This window comes from Ixodes scapularis, unplaced genomic scaffold (genome assembly GCF_016920785.2).
Source record: "Ixodes scapularis isolate PalLabHiFi unplaced genomic scaffold, ASM1692078v2 PGA_scaffold6__148_contigs__length_123643588, whole genome shotgun sequence".
Lineage (NCBI taxonomy): Eukaryota > Metazoa > Arthropoda > Arachnida > Ixodida > Ixodidae > Ixodes > Ixodes scapularis.
In genome coordinates, this window is record NW_024609881.1 from 42,336,544 (window position 1) to 42,356,882 (window position 20,339).

The 20,339-nt window shown below is 45.4% G+C and overlaps 1 protein-coding gene across 1 annotated transcript in view; it reads left to right on the top strand.

Annotated features, from left to right (window-relative positions):
* Positions 1-16,504, top strand: part of LOC8037160 (MAM and LDL-receptor class A domain-containing protein 1-like) — a 233,604-nt gene extending 217,100 nt beyond the window's left edge. Inside the window, exons 61-63 of the mRNA XM_040210516.3 lie at positions 12,525-12,618; positions 16,060-16,115; positions 16,238-16,504. Coding sequence (XP_040066450.1) covers positions 12,525-12,618; positions 16,060-16,115; positions 16,238-16,251 — 164 coding nt within the window. The 3' untranslated portion in view covers positions 16,252-16,504. The remainder of the gene's footprint in view (positions 1-12,524; positions 12,619-16,059; positions 16,116-16,237) is intronic.
* The last annotated feature ends 3,835 nt before the right edge of the window (positions 16,505-20,339 follow it).

A 20,339-nucleotide genomic window follows, 5' to 3' on the forward strand; every position in this document is an offset into this window, starting at 1 on the left:
CAACACTGATAATCAGCCGTACGGCTGCGGCGTCACGTGAAGGTGGTGCTGCGGTAGCGGTACAACACGCGCAATTGAACGCAGCTCCACCGCGTCCCGACGTCACGGGGGGTGCTGCGCCAATGTTCCTCGACTAAGAGCTAAACAGCGTCCCGCCCACTAAAGAGCAGATGGTCATATCTTTAAAATCGGTTTTATTGAAGTATGCGGCTTCACTTTGACGTAATATTTCGGCTGTGATCATATTTGGTGCCACTAAAGCGATACCAGTCGTTCATCTTGGTTTTGTTTTCGACTGGAGCTGCCCTTTAAGTCTTCCAGCAAACTTCGGCTCGGCACGACCCTGAGTCTCACGCTGAAACAAAAAAAAAAAATTATATTGATTGATGTTGCTACTGACAATATGGAAAACGCTGAGCGTGATTTATTAGGTTCAGCATGTTTCAAGCTGCGTAAAGTTCTTGGATTGGATAAACACAAATGTTCAGATAAGACCACCTAGGAACTTATATGAACTATATAAAAGCATACAAGAACAACATAATATAATATAAGAAGGTATAGAAAACATATAAACTTATCATAATCTTAAAATACACTTATCAGTTTGTCATAACCTCGTGTATACTCTTGTGTAGTTCTTACATGTTATCATTTATCATAAATGTCTATTTAACCAAGACATTTCTCATACAATAAGATTTCTGACTAGGGTAGCGGCTGATTCCACAATATTATGTGTAATGGAGCGATGATAAAATGTTCGGAACTTGCCACGACCCGTTTTCTTATGCTATCATCGACAATAGCGCACAAACAGTTAATAACGTACAGGTCATGCGTGAAATGGGCATATCTACATCCATACGCTCCGATCAGCCATAACGATCTGGTATTTTGCTACCCGTTAGATCCGAAAAAAATTGGAAGTTTGCTGAAACTAGTTGGGATGGGTGGAAAGAACATCTTTTCGAAGAACAAGTGCACTAAAACGCGCGTCTAGGTTTAGCACACAAAAAGGAATCTTGATAAACTGGAGTTTTGGGCCGAAAATAATATTCAAATATTCCACAAGGCCTTCGTTCTTCACACGGGCAAGTCTATGGCCGTCTAAGGTACGACATAAATTTCAACTACCTTTAAAGGGGTACGGAAACGAAGTTTTAGCGACGATCTTTCTGCATAAATATGGGCTAGGGACATTCACCATCTCTGAAATATCAATATCGCGCTGTAAAACACAGGAGAACTAATTTTAAACATAATTAAACGACTTCAAATTCACATCTGGTGGATGATGGGAAAGTTTTCGTGACATCACCTGTGGCATAGGAGCAGCGCCGTTCTGCGGCAATACGGCGTGCCGGCAGAATTAGCCTAGGCCTGAACGCGTTTGCAAAGCCTTGGCGGAGAAAGCCAAAGCGTAGTTGGCCACAGTGAGCTCGTTTTCGTTGCGGCTCTTTGCACGACACGACCCGAGCATGCTTCTGGCACGGTCGGTATTAGTTGCTGCGAGCCGACTTTTGAACTACGAGAGTGTCAGCAAGAGCCACGCCAATACCTGTTCACGCTCGGAGCGGACACGCGCGTTTGATCGAAGTGCTGGATTCGCTCTGTTAGATCGCGTTTCGGTAAGCGCTTCGGGACCGATCGTTTACGATTGCAACTTGATACTGACATGACACTCGGCAAAGAAAGGTTGGACCGATATCCCGTAGCTCCCACGAACTGCTATAGCTCAACAGTGACTTAGCGTCGTGTCAGAATAAAAATGGCATACTAATAACAAAGTGTACATACCGTGTTGCGAAGGTAATCCGTATGGCGTTTATTTCAGCTCTGTATCACACAAAACCAGGCGATAGAATCAATGAGAGTCCCTTTTCGACGACAGCGTTCGTCACCGCTGACTCGGAAGACAAGGAGATCGAGATGACAAGGGGAAAAGATTGACCTCTGAAATTTAGTTCAGGAATTAAACTATTCATCCGGGAAGGGTCCACAAGGGTCACGCGGACATATTCCACTCAGCAGGTCAGCCGTTCATGGGCAGAGGGTCTTGGCCAAGGACCGCCGGAGCAACGGTGCGCCGAGTCGGTGTTGCTGCTAGGCCTACTATATTCTGGCGAGCTCGCTTGGTCGGTAGAATCGTGGCCGTTGTAGCTCTTTCTCGGGTGTTTGTGGTCCTGCGTTCTTGATCGTCGTGGTCTGTTTCATGTACTCCTTCCTTTTTGTTTTTTGCTGGTTGAAGTCGAGACGCACGAGAAGAGCACGTAGAAAAATAAATGTCCGTTGGTTGTCGCTACCAAGTGACGGAGCGCCGCTGTCGGCCATGTTGATTTGATCGTAAAAAGTGCGTAAGACAGCTGCGGAGCTGTCGTAGGATCCTGTCGTAACCTGCGCAAAAGTTACGAAAATTTCTTTTAGAGATTACGGGTTTTCTCACAGATTTGTCGTACGCACGTTTTTCGTCGTAAGTTCGCTTTGAGAATCCGGCCTCAGAGCTGGTTTTGTCAGTGGTGCCGTGGTTGCCGACTTGCCGCGGTGCAGCGTGCCTGCAGCCTTTGCACATCTCGAACGGCCACGTTGTCACAAGTCGTAAATCGTCGACGCGCCACCAAGTGGCAACGCTCGTAACCACAACATCCACGTAGTAGCCTTTCCCGTCTGGCACAAGTGACGCCACGAATGCGCCGAATATCCCAAGATGCATCGCGCTCTCCGATGGCTGCTTTTTGAGCGCGCGCCCAATCGGGCACCTCAGAGTGAAAAATATAGCCATCCGTTCAAAATACAAACGCGCGATTGTGATTTACGGATATCATTGATCATATTAATCCTATATCTGACCATAATAGAAGTATTTCAGGTTACGCTTCAGTATCCCTTTAAGACTGTACCACATCTCGTAGATTTAGTTGGGTCTACGCGTGTCCAGTGTCAGCTCTGGGATTTAATTTTGCCTGAAATCCTAAAGTGTTTTAGATATTTTTTTTATTTCTACGTGACCGACCCATATGGAAATCTTATATCTGGGGCACACCTGGCCATATCAAACATTATATGAATTATACGGCTTATATACAGCCTTATCAGTCAGATATACAGCCTTAACTGGCAAATATAATGCCTTATCTAGAATATTGCCGCGCGCAGGGGTCACGGACTTCTAGAAGTTTCTCGTTTATTCTTGCTCCGGACATAACTTCTATCCTTTATCCCCGCTTATGTTGTTCTAGAAAGTGCGTGTTCATTCTCGCCCCGAGTGCGCTACGCTCGAACCTTCTCCGCCGAATCTTCGAGATAGTGACCTACCCTAGATAAGACGCCGCTCGCGACCTTGTCGAGTCAGTCTCGCCCCAGCGCTCGATCTTGCGGTTTCGCCGACTTCGACGCCCGCGACGCTTTGTTATTATCTCTTGTACTCTTTTATTTTTGGCACAAGTTCGCCACATTAAACGTTTATTTCTTCCTGTTTATTTCCTGTTCTTTTTGGTCACCACCCGTGACATTTTGGTGGAGGTGCGGGGTACCGCATGCCCGTGCAGCGTTCCCCACCCAGGGTCCGCAGTGCAAGCCCGATTCCAAGCCCGGTGAGAACACCACTCAACGCGGAACCTGAAACTCGGACCAGTCGCCGCACCCAAGGTCTACACCCGGAATACGGACTTCTGCCACCCCGAACCAGGCAGCCAACGAGGCCGACGATGGACAACCAGTCGTCGCAGAACCCGTCCGCCGCCGCCGTCGTATACCTTCCCGTCGCACCTCGGACTCCGACGCCATTCCACGGGGAGGTCCACGAGGACGTTGAAGATTGGCTGCAACATTACGAACGAGTTGCTCGCCATAACACATGGACTCCGGAGCAGTGCCTTCAGAACGTCTACTTCGCTCTGGAAGGCACGGCACGCACCTGGTTCGAGAACCACGAAGCGTCGATTTCGTCGTGGGAAGAATTCCAGGCCGAGCTGCGACGCACCTTTGCCAACCAGCACCGACGACAGCGTGCCGAAGAACTCCTGCGAGCGAGGACCCAAGGGCCGACCGAAAGCGTCACGAGCTTCGTCGAAGACGTTCTCCACATGATGAATCGGGCCGACCCAAACGCTCCCGAAGAGAAAAAGCTCCGGGTCTTGATGCGCGGCGTCAAGGACAACATTTTCGGAGGCCTTGTTCGGAGCCCGCCTACCACCGTCGAAGGTTTCATCACAGAGGCCACCAACATCGAACGTGCCCTCCAAGCACGCGCCGCCCACTATCACCGAGTTCCCGGCGTCGGTGACTTCTCATCTTCCGGCTTCAACCCCACGGACATCCGCGAGATAATCCGGGACGTCGTGCGGGAGGAAATCAGGAAGATGCTACCTGCTGCCACAAGCCCGGCTACGCCCTCAGTCGCCGAGATTGTCCGGGAAGAACTGCAGCAGGCGCTACAGCCAGAAGTTTTCGCCAGCGCCGCTCCTGAACCACCGAAGCTGAGCTACGCCGCAGCTACCCGACGACCACCCCCTGCTCACCCGTATGCGGCGCCACCTCGACGTGAACCTCCAGCGCCGCAGTATTCCCGACGCCATGAAGATCGGGCGTACGTCCGCCCAGAACAAGCTGCGCCACGAAAGACCGACGTGTGGAGGACGGCCGATCGACGCCCGTTGTGTTACCACTGCGGTGAAGCCGGCCACATTTACCGTCGATGCCCCTACCGACAACTGGGGCTGCGCGGGTTCCACCCGAACGACCCGCGCCCAAGGTACGACGAACGTCCTCGTGACATCGAGGAGTATCTCCGGCGTTCGCCATCTTCAACGCCGCTCCGTCGTGAGTCCCGCTCACCGTCGCCCAGACGTTCAGCGTCTCCAGCGCCACGACCCCGCCGAGAGAGCCTGTCGCCCTTGCGTCGCCGGGAAAACTAAGTGCGGCAACGCCTGGAGGTGGCGTTGCCGAAGACGACCGTAGTAAAGAGCCTCCAAGAACGACGGAGCGCTCCCACTCTCTCGACGCTACGGATCATAACAACGTCCCTGCATCGGTGTCCAACAACCTAAACGTTATAATCGACGGCCACGACGTATCGGCACTTGTAGACACCGGAGCAGACTACTCAGTTTTGAGTGGGAGGCTCTCTCGTCGCCTGCGAAAAGTGACAACGCCGTGGGAAGGCCCTCGAATACGAACCGCCGGTGGGCACCTCATCACACCAGTCGGGCGATGCACTGCTCGCGTCGAGATCCACGGTGAGACGTGCCCTGTGAAGTTCGTCGTTCTGCAGGACTGTTCGAGGGACGTTATCCTCGGAATGGACTTCCTCTGCGAGTATGGCGCCGTCATCGACCTCAGAGCAAACCGGCTAACTCTGCGAAAACCTGTTTCACCACCGGAGGAACCCGAAGCGACGTCATCCGCGGTCCGAGTCCTCGCAAATCACGTAAACTTACCGCCGCGGTCGAGTGTTTTCGTACCTGTCGGGATCACCGAAGCTTTATGCGGCCAAGTTCTGCTCGAGGGGAGCCTCCAGTTGCTTCTGGGAAGAGGAATAGGCGTCGCAAGAGGGGTAGCTGAACTTCAGGGTGGCCGCACTGTGGTCCTCATGACGAACTTCCGAAACGAAGCGCAACACCTCACGAAAGGGGCAGCCGTTGGCCACGTCGAGGAACTCCGAAACTCCGCGGAAATTGCCGCCATTGCTGACGAATCCTCGCCACCTCAGCAAGACAGTACGTCGCCAGCACAGCTCGACATTGACCCTAAGCTTCCGGGCCCGAAACGACGTCAGTTGATTAACCTCCTCGCCGAATACCGTGACTGCTTTGCGACATCGTCGAAGGTACGCCAAACCGCCGTTGCGAAGCACCGCATCGTTACCGAGGAGGACGCGCGCCCTGTGCATCGATCGCCGTACAGAGTCTCCGTCAAAGAAAGGGAGGTAATCCAGGAGCAAGTTCAAGAGATGCTGAGAGACGACATAATCCAACCTTCAAATAGTCCGTGGGCCTCTCCAGTCGTGCTGGTTAAGAAGAAGGACGGAACGCTTAGGTTCTGCGTGGACTACCGGCAGCTGAACGCCGTGACGAAGAAAGACGTCTACCCGCTTCCCCGCATTGACGACACTCTAGACCGGTTGCGCCACTCTCGATATTTTTCATCGATGGACCTGAAGAGCGGCTACTGGCAGATCGAAGTCGACGAACGGGACCGAGAGAAGACAGCCTTCGTCACACCGGATGGACTGTACGAGTTTAAGGTGATGCCCTTCGGACTATGCACGGCGCCAGCAACTTTCCAGCGTGTCATGGACACCGTACTGGCAGGACTGAAGTGGCAGAGCTGTCTCGTCTACCTCGACGACGTCGTAGTGTTTTCCGGTGACTTCGACGAGCACTTGCGACGACTCCGAGCTGTTCTCCAAGCCATACGGACCGCCGGACTCACCCTCAAGCCGTCAAAGTGTCGGTTTGCCTATGACGAACTGAAGTTCCTTGGCCACGTCGTGAACAACAAGGGTGTTCTACCTGACCCCGAGAAGACCCGCGCCGTAGCTGCATTTACGCCGCCGTCTGACAAGAAAGCCGTGAGAAGATTTCTCGGACTCTGTGCCTACTACAGGCGCTTTGTTCGAGACTTCGCCAAGCTATCGGCACCGCTAACACACCTCACGAAGGACGCCGTAAAGTTCGAGTGGACAGAAGAACACCAGAGGTCATTCGACGAGCTGAAGCGACGACTGCAGGCGCCTCCTGTTCTTGGACATTTCGACCAGGATGCAGAAACCGAGATTCACACGGACGCAAGTAATGCAGGACTTGGCGCGGTACTGGTTCAAGTACAAGAAGGCACCGAGCGAGTCATCGCCTACGCAAGTCGGACATTGTCCAAGGCGGAACGAAATTACTCCACGACTGAAAAAGAATGCCTTGCTGTCGTCTGGGCGATCACGAAGTTTCGTCCGTACTTATACGGAAGCCCGTTCCGCGTAGTCACGGACCACCATTCGCTCTGCTGGCTTGCGAACATCAAGGACCCGTCAGGACGCCTTGCGCGATGGAGTCTCCGACTACAAGAGTTCAACATGACCGTAGTCTACAAGTCAGGCCGCAAGCACAGCGACGCCGACTGCCTGTCCAGAGCTCCCGTCGAAACACCTTCCGACAGCAGCGACGGCGATGACGACGAGTGTTTCCTGGGCGCAGTGAACACCGACGACATGGCCCGACGTCAACGAGACGATCCTGAGCTGCGCGCACTAATAGAGCACCTGGAGGGGCGTGGGAGTGCCATACCACGTGTTTTTTCACGAGCCCTGCCGACCTTCGCCATAAGACAAGGAGTTCTCTACAAAGAGAACTTCGGCAACAACAACTCGACCTGGCTGCTGGTAATCCCGACCGACCTTCGAGAGGAGATCTTCCAAGCCTGCCACGACGACCCGACGTCCGGACACCTTGGTTACAGCCGGACACTAGCCCGTATTCGTGAAAAGTATTACTGGCCCAAGCTCCCCAAAACCGTCCACCTATACACACGATCATGCCATGAATGCCAGCGACGAAAGAAACCTCCAACGAGGCCGGCCGGACTCTTGCAGTCAATTCCTCCGCCAATGGCACCCTTCCAGCAGATCGGAATGGATCTACTTGGCCCTTTTCCGCCGTCAACGTCGGGAAATCGCTGGATCATCGTCGCCACAGATTATCTCACGCGGTACGCCGAAACGAAAGCCCTTCCTTCCGGAACTGCTGTGGAAGTTGCCAAGTTTTTCATTGAATCCATCGTCCTCCGGCACGGCGCTCCCGAAATCCTGATCTCCGACCGTGGATCCTCGTTCATGGCCCAGCTAACACAAGAAGTCCTTCGTCTCAGCCACACCAGCCACCGTCGCACCACGGCGTACCACCCTCAGACCAACGGGCTGACGGAAAGACTCAACAAGACCATCGCCGACATGATTTCCATGTACGTCGACGTGGAGCACAAGACGTGGGACGAGGTGTTGCCGTACGTCACCTTTGCCTACAATACGGCCGTGCAAGAAACCACCGGGGTTACACCCTTTCAACTGGTTCATGGTCGCAAAGTGACGACAATGCTGGACGCAATGTTACCCCACGAACCGGCTGTCGACGGAAGCGACGACGCCCAGGTGGTTGCCCAACGGGCAGAAGAAGTCCGTCAGCTCGCCAGACTCCGGATTCAAGCCCAACAACGTATCGACACTGGCCGCTACAACCTTCGTCGCCGGGACGTCCACTTCCAGCCTGGAGACAGGGTGTGGGTGTGGACACCGATCCGCCGCCGTGGTCTCAGCGAGAAACTCCTGAAGCGCTACTTTGGACCCTACAAAGTGCTTCGTCGACTCGGGGATCTGAACTATGAGGTGATGCCCGACGGAACACGAACGTCGTCACGCCGCCCACCACGACCTGAGGTCGTCCACGTCGTGCGCCTGAAGCCGTACTACGCTCGATAGGACTGTGGATCTTATGTGTTTCAAATGACTCTTTAGTTTGCCGTTCTTTTTATGTGCTTTGTTTTGTTTTGTGTTGCATCGGGGCGATGCACTTTTAAAGGGGGGAGTAATGCCGCGCGCAGGGGTCACGGACTTCTAGAAGTTTCTCGTTTATTCTTGCTCCGGACATAACTTCTATCCTTTATCCCCGCTTATGTTGTTCTAGAAAGTGCGTGTTCATTCTCGCCCCGAGTGCGCTACGCTCGAACCTTCTCCGCCGAATCTTCGAGATAGTGACCTACCCTAGATAAGACGCCGCTCGCGACCTTGTCGAGTCAGTCTCGCCCCAGCGCTCGATCTTGCGGTTTCGCCGACTTCGACGCCCGCGACGCTTTGTTATTATCTCTTGTACTCTTTTATTTTTGGCACAAGTTCGCCACATTAAACGTTTATTTCTTCCTGTTTATTTCCTGTTCTTTTTGGTCACCACCCGTGACAATATATACAGCCTAATCTGTCGTATATACAAACTTATGTGGCATATATACATACTTATATGAGATATTTAATTCCTTATCCTCTGCATGTACAGCTTATTCTGGCAGCCGGTTTTCAACATATGAAAAGTTAAAAACAAGTTAACAAAGTGCTTTGTTAGCGAACTGTAAATGGCTCATTGTTCGCGGGCTAAATATTAGCACAAATAATCCCCAACTTCAGCTGTGGCAAGCTTACGTTTGGAATTAATTGTGCTAATTTTCACTAGGATTGAAAGGTAGCTTAATTATTTCGAACTGTTATCGTTACACCCGAATAGACAATATGCTAAATCCCCCAAGGGCCTGGGCACGTACTCGAGGAACCATGGGAACGGTATTCCTCAAGCTCTCTATTGATTGGAAATTTCCACCAATTCCATGGTTACACAGTTGTGAATGTAATTCGCAGTCACCCTGAACAAGTGTCGTATCGAACCCAAGTACCTGTCATATCACTTATAAAATGTCTCGTCAACCTCAGTACAATGCCTGCTGTCCACCCTTCAACCTGGATGAGCTACAGACATCTCTTACATTAATATCATTGCCGTACAGCTTCAAAGACATTGATATTAGGTTAGAAACGCTAAAAAATGCTATAAGCAGCTCCGGTGACTCCGTGCTAAATCCCGGTTTTGGTTGTTGTGACTTCTCGGCTTTTCAGCAATTCCCGCTAAAACAACAATCACAAGAATTATAATATTGTACGAGATTTTTGCGGCTTAGCCAGGTTGAAAGGTGGATCGCATGAATAGTATCATAAAAGCTGAGATTCACGACACATTTTAAAATTGATATTAAGTCCTTGGGCTCTATGGGACGCTTGCTCAGAGAGAATCTGAATTACACTCGAGACAATGTAAATCTGGAATTGTTCGAGATTGCCGATCACTACGGAGCTGAAGGATCACCCTTCCCATGATTCCCCAAGTGCGGGCCGGGGCACTTGGGAAATTTTAGACAATAAAAATATATAAAGTGCTGATTTCGGGCTTCTGTCCTTCTTTTGATATGCCTGGCCAGATATGGAATTTACATACTTAGCCAGATCTGGGATTTACATACCTGGCCAGGTATATCAGACTATATTTGGCATTATGAGGCGATATCTGGCAGATATACCATATCAGGTTATGTCCGGTGAATTTTCGATATGTGCAATATCTGAAATCTTCAGATCTGGACAGATACAATTTTTTGTAATGGAGGGTATAAAAATGGTACCTTATTTTCAATTTTTAGTGGTCTGAGCATGCTTTTCAAAAGCGCGTTTCAGGTTATACTTTGATATGATGCGTAGGGATGTATTCGAAAGCATAAAGCACTTTTTCCCGGAATCCACAAATCCCAGAATTATGGCCGTCTTTACTTCAGTCCTTGTGTGTGTGAATTGAACCGCTCTCTCTGGCGGAGAAGTTGACATCACGTAATTTATGCATAAATTCCATTTCCCCTCTAAACTCATCCAAAATATTGAGACCACGTAACTTCACGTTGCGTGACGTAAGGTGGCAGCTGTATTTGGCGGATGGTAATAGAACAAAGGTTCTTTGCTCCACGAAAATGCGATTTAATGTCTTCTCAATAAATGTTAACGATCGCTTTTTAAATACTTTATTTATTTATTATTTATTCATTTACAATACTGAAAACCCTTTCGGGCTGTTTCATGAGTGAACAGCAATAAAACGACAGAAATAAATAACTAAAGATCAAGAACAGTCACCGCAATACAATCATTTGAGTACAATTTCGGTTGAACCACACCACCGAAAGTCACCACCAGTAAGGAATACTAGTGGGGCTCTGCATATAAATCAAATAATACAGTTACAAAACTTATCGGCACTGCCAATCCCAACAAAGAGGTCGCCATCCAAACTATTCCACTCCTCAATTGTTCTTACAAGAAAAGAGTACTTAAAAACATCGAGATTTGGTAAATACAGCTTGACTCCAAACTGATTATTAACTCTCGGGGACCTTCTACCAGGAAGCTGTATATAGCCACTCGAACTGATGTTATAATGCCCATTGTAGAGTTGATAGAAACATTTTAACCTTCCAATTTTTCTCCGCTGACCCAACGTTGGCAGCCCCGCTTTATTTATTAGTTCTGTTACCGATTCCGTGCGGCGATACTCTGAATAAACAAATCTTACTTCCCGCCGCTGGATACGCTGAAGTTTTCTATTTGATATTTGACATATGGATCCCAGATCACGTACGCGTATTCAAGAGGTGATCGAACTAGAGTCTTGTACGCAAACAATTTAACTTCAGGCGTTGTATTTCTGAGAGCCCGTCTTAAAAACCCAAGTTTTCGCAAAGCCGCACTACAGACATTTTTTATATGTACCCTCCAGTTTAGATCGTTAGAAATTGTGACCCCTAAGTATTTAAAAGTTTCGGATTGTTTCAAAAGTGCACCATTATAGGAATACGGAAATATATTAGACGACCTCTTTTTTGTGATTGTTACAAAAGTTGTCTTTTAAAAATTTATCTTCATATCCCGCTTTTGACACCACTCGTGCATAGTCATTAACGAGTCATTTAATAGCATTTGCTTCCGTTGTGAATTAGCTTTGATGTACATTAGACAATCGTCTGCATAAAGGTGGACTTCAACAGATGGATGAATTTCTGTTGCAATGTCATTTATATACGCAAGAAAAAAAATGGTCCAAAAACCGAGCCCTGAGGGACACCGGAAGTGACTGGCAGCAGTGTGGAAGTTTCCCCCGCGATCTCAACAAATGAAATCTGTTTTACAAGTAAGATTGGATCCAAGAAACAATGGGCGTACTTACCCCTAAATCCAACAATTTTTTTAACGGCTTCGAGTGCGTGACTCGGTCAAATGCTTTTGACAGATCAATTGATATCACATCTACTTGACCACGCTCATTTAAAACAGATGCGAAATAATGAGTCGCTTCAAATAACTGGGTGACAGTTGATAACTTCCTTCTAAAACCATGTTGTTTTTCGTAAAACAGACCATTCTGTTCGATGAAGTATGTGAGATGTTTACAAATAATATGTTGGAGGAGTTTGCAGGCAGTACAAATAAGGGATATCGGCCGATAATTTCCAACATCAAGCCGACTCCCGGATTTATGAATAGGGACTACTCGCCATCAAGTAACCAGTCCTTAGGTAGCCTCCCCTGGCTCAATGACGCTTGAAAAATAAGTACTAGAAACTCAGCAGCTCTTAGACTGTAACGCCTCAAAAATTCATTTGGCATGTTATTTGGACCCGGTGCTTTTTTTACATCGATATTCAGTAGCATAGAAAGAACACCTTCATATGAGACAACAATCTCTGTTTCAGGTATCATTAGTTATGACACTTTCACGATCATTATCTTTGCGATCATTATCTTCACGATCATTATCACATGTGTTATAGGGCTTTGAAGATAAATGTCGCTGTCAAGTTTTTTGCCTTTCACTTAACATCCATTTAAATGTGGTTGAAAAATAATCGCTAATAAAAATAATATATTTAAACCCCATTTTCTTTTCATGCAGCATCTAACGGCTGGGCCATTGCGGTGCCAGTTATCCTCATCTTGGTAGGTATCGTCGGCCTCGGGTGTCTGTACCGGAAGAGGAGAGACGTGCGGTAAGTCTTCATTTGGATATCATTGAACTTTATGTTACTTACAAGTCACTGTTGTTCACAGAAAAACTAATTTTAAAGCACGTAACCCCACTAGCACAGTTCTGTGGGCCAACATTTTGGATGCTTGTCTTGTCATTTAGGGCCTTGAAAAACTCAAAAGCCAAGGTAGCACCAAACTTGGGATCCTTTGGCCTGCGTCTGGTATTGTTGCCCTGAACCAATTTAGAAAATTGCCGGTTCAGTAGGTTCCGGCATTAATTATGCAAACATGTGCTTAAGTGAGCGCGGGCGCTCCCTCGACCAAGGAATCAAGATCCTGCTGCTTCTATTGAGCTGGAGTGACAAGATTCTCCCCCCCCCCCCCCAATGCTCATTTTGCTCGTATTGTGGTGTATCTTCTTGCTGTCAAGTTCATTCTAAGACTCATTTTCTCCCGTCATTTTTTTTTTAGTCATTGCAAACTGCTTTGTATACGCAGTTGTAAAATCCCGTTTTCTGCGACGTGGTTCTGGTTTTTTATGAATACGGGATTGCAAAAAAAGTTTCAGAATTAGGCTTCACTCCTTATAATTCCATTGATAGTTGGAGTGACCAAGAGTTTGCTGCACCGATGTTCTTTTTTTTTCTATTGTGGCATATTGTTTTGCTTCTAAGTTGGTTCTAAGACTCATCTTCTTCCTCATTTCGAATCATCGGATTTTATTTTTATATTCGCTATCGTGGAATCCTGTTTTCTGCCAGGTACATCTAGTTATATATAAATGGGGGACTGTCTAACAAGTGCCAGAATTATCTTGACTCCGTATTATTCCGTTGTAATGCGATATTTTAGTGTTGCATCTCATACTCTGAAATCATTTTAAGAACCAGAGAAAAGAAAGAAACCAAAGGAAATGACTTTGGCAATAACTGACGACCATGGTCAAAACCTTAAGCCCAAGTTCAGCCCCTGAATTGCGAAACTCTGGGCAAGTTTTGCGTTTCTCCTGCATGCTGCCTGGGGACTGATTAATATAAACATGGTAGACTAGCCTTAAGTGGCCTCGGAGATTAAATCTTTATAGTTTTGAACAGAGATATAAGGAAAGACAGGTGCTGTCGAAGAAACAAGGACTCATTTCTCAAAATAGACGCGCGGCAGAGGTCGTGATTGATTGCAAGAGGGAGCATCATGAAAGAATGACGATAACGTTGTCCGTACAAAGAGACAAAGTAGGGTGTTGCAGCTGTCCGACTTTTGTTATGTTCGTCTTCTGCGGAACTCCTTTGTGGCGGTGGTCACTTTTCACTGTTGCTTTCTATATAAAAAAAAAATATATCTAGAGTGGTGCCGAAACTTCACTCTGCCAAAATATAGTTTTTTTGGCACTTTTTGTCATATTACTAGGCCTATAGGTCAAACTACGTAAAGTTATGACTTCCACATCGTGACATTTCCCAATGAAGAATTTCCAGCCACAGCTGGGACAAATCTATCTTGGGGTAGACAACAAAACATCAGTACTCGGGCAACCGAATGGCGACGTTGAGTTTTAGATTCGCTTTACAGTAGTAGTAGTTAGTGGTGAGGGTAGCGGAAAGTTGGAACCCTCACCACTAACTACTACTACTACTGTAGAGCGAATCTGAAACCTAACGCTTTACACTACTACACAAAGTATGCTAAAACGCACAAGCAGCCACCGAGAGATACAGCTAGAGGATAACCCGAACTGCTAACCTGAAATGCTCCAGCTCGACCAAGCTTAATTTCACTGGGTTCCAGAAGCCCTTCGATTCATCTCGCCGTCTTGTTTTGCCATCACGTAATAGTGCATGCCGATCTGGTTTGAATATGTCGGTTTATTTCCTAACATCACTCTATGTCAAACCGCAGTCGACACTACCTTTCTGTGGGAGTCGGTCAAGCCGCGGCAAAAGCGCATCATCACAGCGCTTCTCGTCTATGCATTTTCTATTTCCGTCAAGACCAATAAGACACAGTGAATGTCCCGAGATCCTGCGCGCATTTTGTGTACGTGTTAGGTCCAGCCGTGGTGAGGGCTAATGCAGACACACGATGAGAGTCATAACAATGCATTTTGAGGACTGCTTCACTGACTCTATCCACTTGTAGCGTCGGCTGCGGTCGTGCTTAGAGCGAAACGAAGCATAGACGCCCCCTCTTTTGCGTCTTAGCGGATTATAACGTGTCACAATACTTCAAATGGAGGATGATTATTTGGTTCTCATGACGGCATATTTCGCCGTCTTCATTTCAAATATATTCTTAACCCATATTAAATATTTAGTCAGTATTTTCTTCTTGCTTTCGTCAAGTATAGAATTAGTTATATAATCCCAATCGAAAGTCTAAAATCTCCAGAGCAAAAGAAAAATCTTTATGCCAGGTTTTTTTTTCTTTTACTTGTGAGAATTTCTGCGTTATATCAGTTTTTTTCTTTACTCCCGAAGGTTTGTCATGAAATTTTATTTTATAAAACTGTTTGCACTGGTTAAAATGTTGTTTTATCTGCGTAAGTTTGGTTCAAGCGCATTATTTCCTCGGTGAGCTAGTGCTTCAAGTTGCTTACTTCACTCTGGATAAAAAGCCGAAGTTACGTTAAAATGTTATGAATCTCTGATTGATTTTACGTGTACGCCGCAATATCGCCACTTACAAGGTGGGAGCGACAAGGAAGATCTCCGCTTGTCCCGTCTCCAGGGCGAACTTCGTACCTTCGACAGCACTTCGGCGTTTTTGTGCCCCTCGAGCTCACGCGGGCAGTCAAAGCAAGGCGAACAGCATTGGGCGCATGATGCAGTATAGGCCTTCGAAAGACGCTTCCTGGCCCTCTTCTTTTGTCAGCGACTACACTGATGACGCATAAAAAGTGGGCCAAGATCAATAACATGCAATCGTTGTAGTCGAAACAAATTTGTGATAGCTGTCCCTTTTCTTGAAAATGAAGTAATACGTATAATTACTTGTGTTTAAAAACCTTTTCCAGTAATGCTTACACTTTTACAAAGTAATCGAAAGGAATTGAGTAAATAGGTTACCTTTATTTACACGAATGTTTCAGTTGTAGTAATATTCTTGCAGTCGCTACAAATTGTACAAGCAAAGAATAAGATTTTTTCTGTTTGAACTGTATCAGAATGCAAGTTTGTTTACCGGGAAAGAAATGAACCATGCAGAGTATACAAAGCCACCTTAACGTTTTAACCTTATTTTCATAATCATGCAGCATGAGAATATTTAAAAAAAAAGTATAGCAGCTAGTTACACCAGGTGCGTTTTAAACTAGATTTTTTAACGCAACTGCCAACAAAAACACTAACGCGATGCGAAGTCTTCAAATATTTCGACTTGTGCCGCCTTATCAATAACATATTGGGACAGTTGTTTTTGTCTTTTGAAAGACACCAATCTAAGCTAACATCTTTATATATTTCCAGGATCTCGGCGGTATTTGTGACCAACCCAACGTACGACGCCAACTCAGATCAAGCGAGTAAGGATGGTTTAAAAATTTCTTGTTTTGTAGCAACACCATAGCATATTGTTAATTTACCGAAAGCCACGCAAATCCTACAATGTTTGAACTAATACGTATTTATGTTTTGTTTCTTACAGGAATCCTCAACTAGCTTATCCACAACCCCACAAGAAAGCATGCGAAAAGTTTGCTTGAAACTATCATGAAAGAAGTCATTATAGAAACATCGACTCGAGACAGATTTTATTTTGTCTTGCCATTTCTAGTCAGATGAGTCATAGTTTATGAGAAGTCAAAAGAGTGCGAATAACATTCAGAGATAATAATTTGTGCGTTATTGAATAACCACTTGTGATAAATGTAAGGTATTTGATTCATCCGAGTACCGCAGGGAAAAACGAAAAAAATACGCTAATTAAACAAGTTGCACTCATAAATGTGATGAGAATAGATCATTTTGTGAGTAATTGGCCGGGTTCATATGTTACAACATGCATTAATAAACATTGAATGGCATTTATGAATAAACTTTACTGTGTGTCAGTGAAATTTATGTGCTTTCTGTCATTGCTGCTGCATTTAAAAATACCTTATCCCCCCATGTTATTAAAAATACAATATATTTTAGAGTTATAAAAGAGTCAATCTTGAAAAGATTATCAGGCATATGAAGAAATGATTGGTGGGAAAATACATACGATTTTCGGAGACTCAAATATTTTATTATAAGAATGACTTGTTGAATTATGTACAAATTAATATCATATTTAATGGGGGGATTTTCACTTTAGACATCTTTTGCATAGTTCACTATTCAACTCAAGGTATACTGTGCAACGTGCGTTGCAATACTAATTGTGTGGTCGTCCTCTACTATGAAAATTACTTTTATTTATCATTAACACGTGTCGAACTTATAGGTTTTTTTTATCAGAAACACAACAATCAAAAACACGTACGCGTTCGGGGTTTTGTTTAAATGTTAAGGTGTTTTTTTTGTGGGTCAGTGCTGGCAGAACTGCAGAAGAGTTCGAATTTTTTCGTTCGTGCACAAGTGACCTGGTTTTCGCAAAACCTTTTCGGACGTGCTGCAAGAATGTTTCAAAAGATGTAGACTTCAATAGGAATGGCGTGTATTGAAAAACCGACAGAGACGGCCATTACACATTTCAAAAGAACTTTTCATCGGCCTTAACACAGCTGCCTTCTTTATTACCCTGTAACAAGAAACCCTGGCTGTAGACGCACAGCTTGTACAAACGTTATGTAGGCATAATGTTTCCAGTAACTCACTACATTAAAGTGTTTTTCGCGCTCATAAAACAAGGATCATCAATCAGGTGGTTTTCCTGGGACTATGAGACTTTCCGAATGCCGGTGTTTCAACGCCAGACTATGCGTCAGGAGCAAAATACGTTGTTACTTGCTCTGAGTGAAGCGGGCATTGTGGTTAGAGACAAAATTAGCTGCTTATGGCGTCTATCCACTACCCTTCCGTCCATAGATCGGCCCTTAGATATCACCACATGCTAGCATCTTGGGGACGTCTGAGAGCAGTTTGGCCACCCACATAAAGCGAGCCATTCTAAATTCGACGTGAAAGGTCGTTTCGTGTCACAAATTTCTCTTACTCAAAAATTTCCTAATGCCTAGAATATCTGAGGGCATTCGAATGATTGGAAGTCCAAACAAGAAAGAAAAAAAATAGTATCAGAGGAAATTTTGGACACTTTGGACGCTTTAATGTCTGTTAAAATTGGTACTGTGAGGTGAAATATATACAACTTAAAACTTTAATTTATTTTAGCAATTAGGGATATATATTCTTAGGAAACAAAAACTGCAGAGCCCCTCTGCCAAACGCGAAATATCTATAAGGTGTCTGCAGTCGTTTAAAGCCAGCACATCGTATTTAATCCTACCCACATATCTTGCTGTACTCATAGGTAACCACAATAGCATTAACTCCCAGGTGTTGATTTTAAAAACTCAAGTTTTGAATACGCACGATGGTGTTGAAATGGATTTAACACACGCATACTTCGAGATTTATTAAGGCACCACACAACATACTGTCAAATGTGTTTTATTTGCCTAATGAGCAGAATCACCTTGGATCAGCGATGATTCAAGTGCCTTTACCAGTGAATATTAGTTTAGAAAAAAGGTTCAAACAGCTATTGTTTCCCAACACAAGTGTTTAAAAGAGACTTCATGTTATATATGAATCAAATAAAAGCCATAGATGTGCACGTGCGTGATAAGAAAATGAACCACGTCATTATAATGAAACAATTGCGCCCGGACTTACGCTGGCGATGTTTTTTTTTTTGTGCAAAAGCATTTTGACTTGAATGATTTTGCTTAAAACGTGCTACTTCCATAAGTTACACGGCGCATTTAAAATTTGTGAAGTGCCACGCGGCCGTTCAAGATTCCAAACGTGCCCTGCCTTAAAATGGCAGAACGAATACAACTATATTGTAACAAAATCCGTTCACGTATATCTTTGCCGAAGGAGAAATAGAACGCGTTAATTTTGATAGCAAGTGCCGTGGTCAGTTAGCAATATTTTAAAGCGTTCATTTTGAACGTAGAGAATTGGTAATGTACTTAGAATGGGATTGCAAGGATTAAGAATATTTATCATACTAATCAGGGAACTTTAAATTAAAACTGATTAGTTTCTCTATTGTACAGTCTGACAGCAGAATTAATTATTCGAAGTTCGCACGTGGATATATTTTATATAAATTTACTGTGATTTTCAGACTTACAAATGATGAAAGATGATAATTTAGCAAAGCCATTTAATTTCACTTCTGTTCCCAAAATTTGTTTGATTTTAGCAATTGGCACAAAGAGTGGACTTAAACAATATGTGTCCGCTTTTTAACCTCACTACGTAGTCTGCTACAGGTACTACTGCATTATAATGAATTTGTTGTTTGAAATTATGTCACTTTGTTACCTTGAGTACGTATTCCACGCTCATGGAACGATACAATCTTTTCGAAGAAAAAAACCTTCACAATGTAAATAGCGCAGCTTACCCAAAAACAAGTTTTCATCGTCGCGAGGATCCATGCTTCAACGCGCTCCAAAAGCAGACGACGTACGGCGGTATCCACACTCGTAGTGTTTCGCACGGTGGCGGCTGTGTTTGATCTCGAGGCGAATTCTATTCTATTATGGCCACGAACGAGAAAGTGCACCTGAATAAAAATAAAGACAAGCGTAGTTGAACATGCAGTTTCTCGTTCACACACATAAAAAGCTAAACATTTTCAAGTTAACGTAGCAGCTTGGGTGAATTGGTTGCTCATTTTTACACACACTACAACGCACTTTAGCAAACAACACCAGGCTCTTACACACAAAACAAAAATTCAAACAAACCGCGCTGACTATAGTCGGATGCAATCTGAGAACAATCTTTTAGCTCCACACACAAGCGCATCGCGCCCATCTGAAGCGCCTCCGCCGTCGAGAAAGTAGTTCGCTAGCAACATTGCTTTTTTTTTCCTCCAGGAAACGTGTCTTAAACGACTACAATATTTATTTAATTCATTCAGGACATTTAAATAAGTTAGAATACGTTTTTGTCAACGAAATAGCTGTTTAGTAAAGAAAGAAAGTCATCTCCAATGTACCGTCTTCCCAATTCAGTTTCTGTCCAAGATACTGTCTAACATACCGTCTTCCAGCGTAGCTCCTCACCTCTCAGCAGTGCTAAGCCTCGCGCCCGCTTTGAAATTTTTGTTGGCGATAGCGTCGCTGGATTCTCATGTCGTCACGCAAAAACTGCTGCAAACGCAAGCCGATACCATTAAGATTTCGTGGCGTAACCTCGGGCACGTAAAACAGGGTGCAAAAAAACAGAATAATTGTCACGAGAAACTAGCGTCGCGTTGCCAAGGCCAGCAGCCATGTTCAGCTTTTTTTTTTTTTTTTCAAAAGAATCGCGATTGGTTTACGGAATCGTGACGTCATGAAAACGATTGGCTGGCATTTCTCGGCGTAGGATTACATTTCCCTCTGAGAGGCATTTCCGGTTTTTTCGTAGCTTGCAACCGACTATAACAACTCGTTTTTATATATACTTTGTCTTCGTCTACCTCTTGCACTACCGAATTTCCCGAATCACGCGAACCGATCTCCTAGACGCCTAAATTTTTTCATTTTTTTCTGTCGGGTGTAAAGATGGATTACTATTGCAGTTTTTATAATTCATGGTGA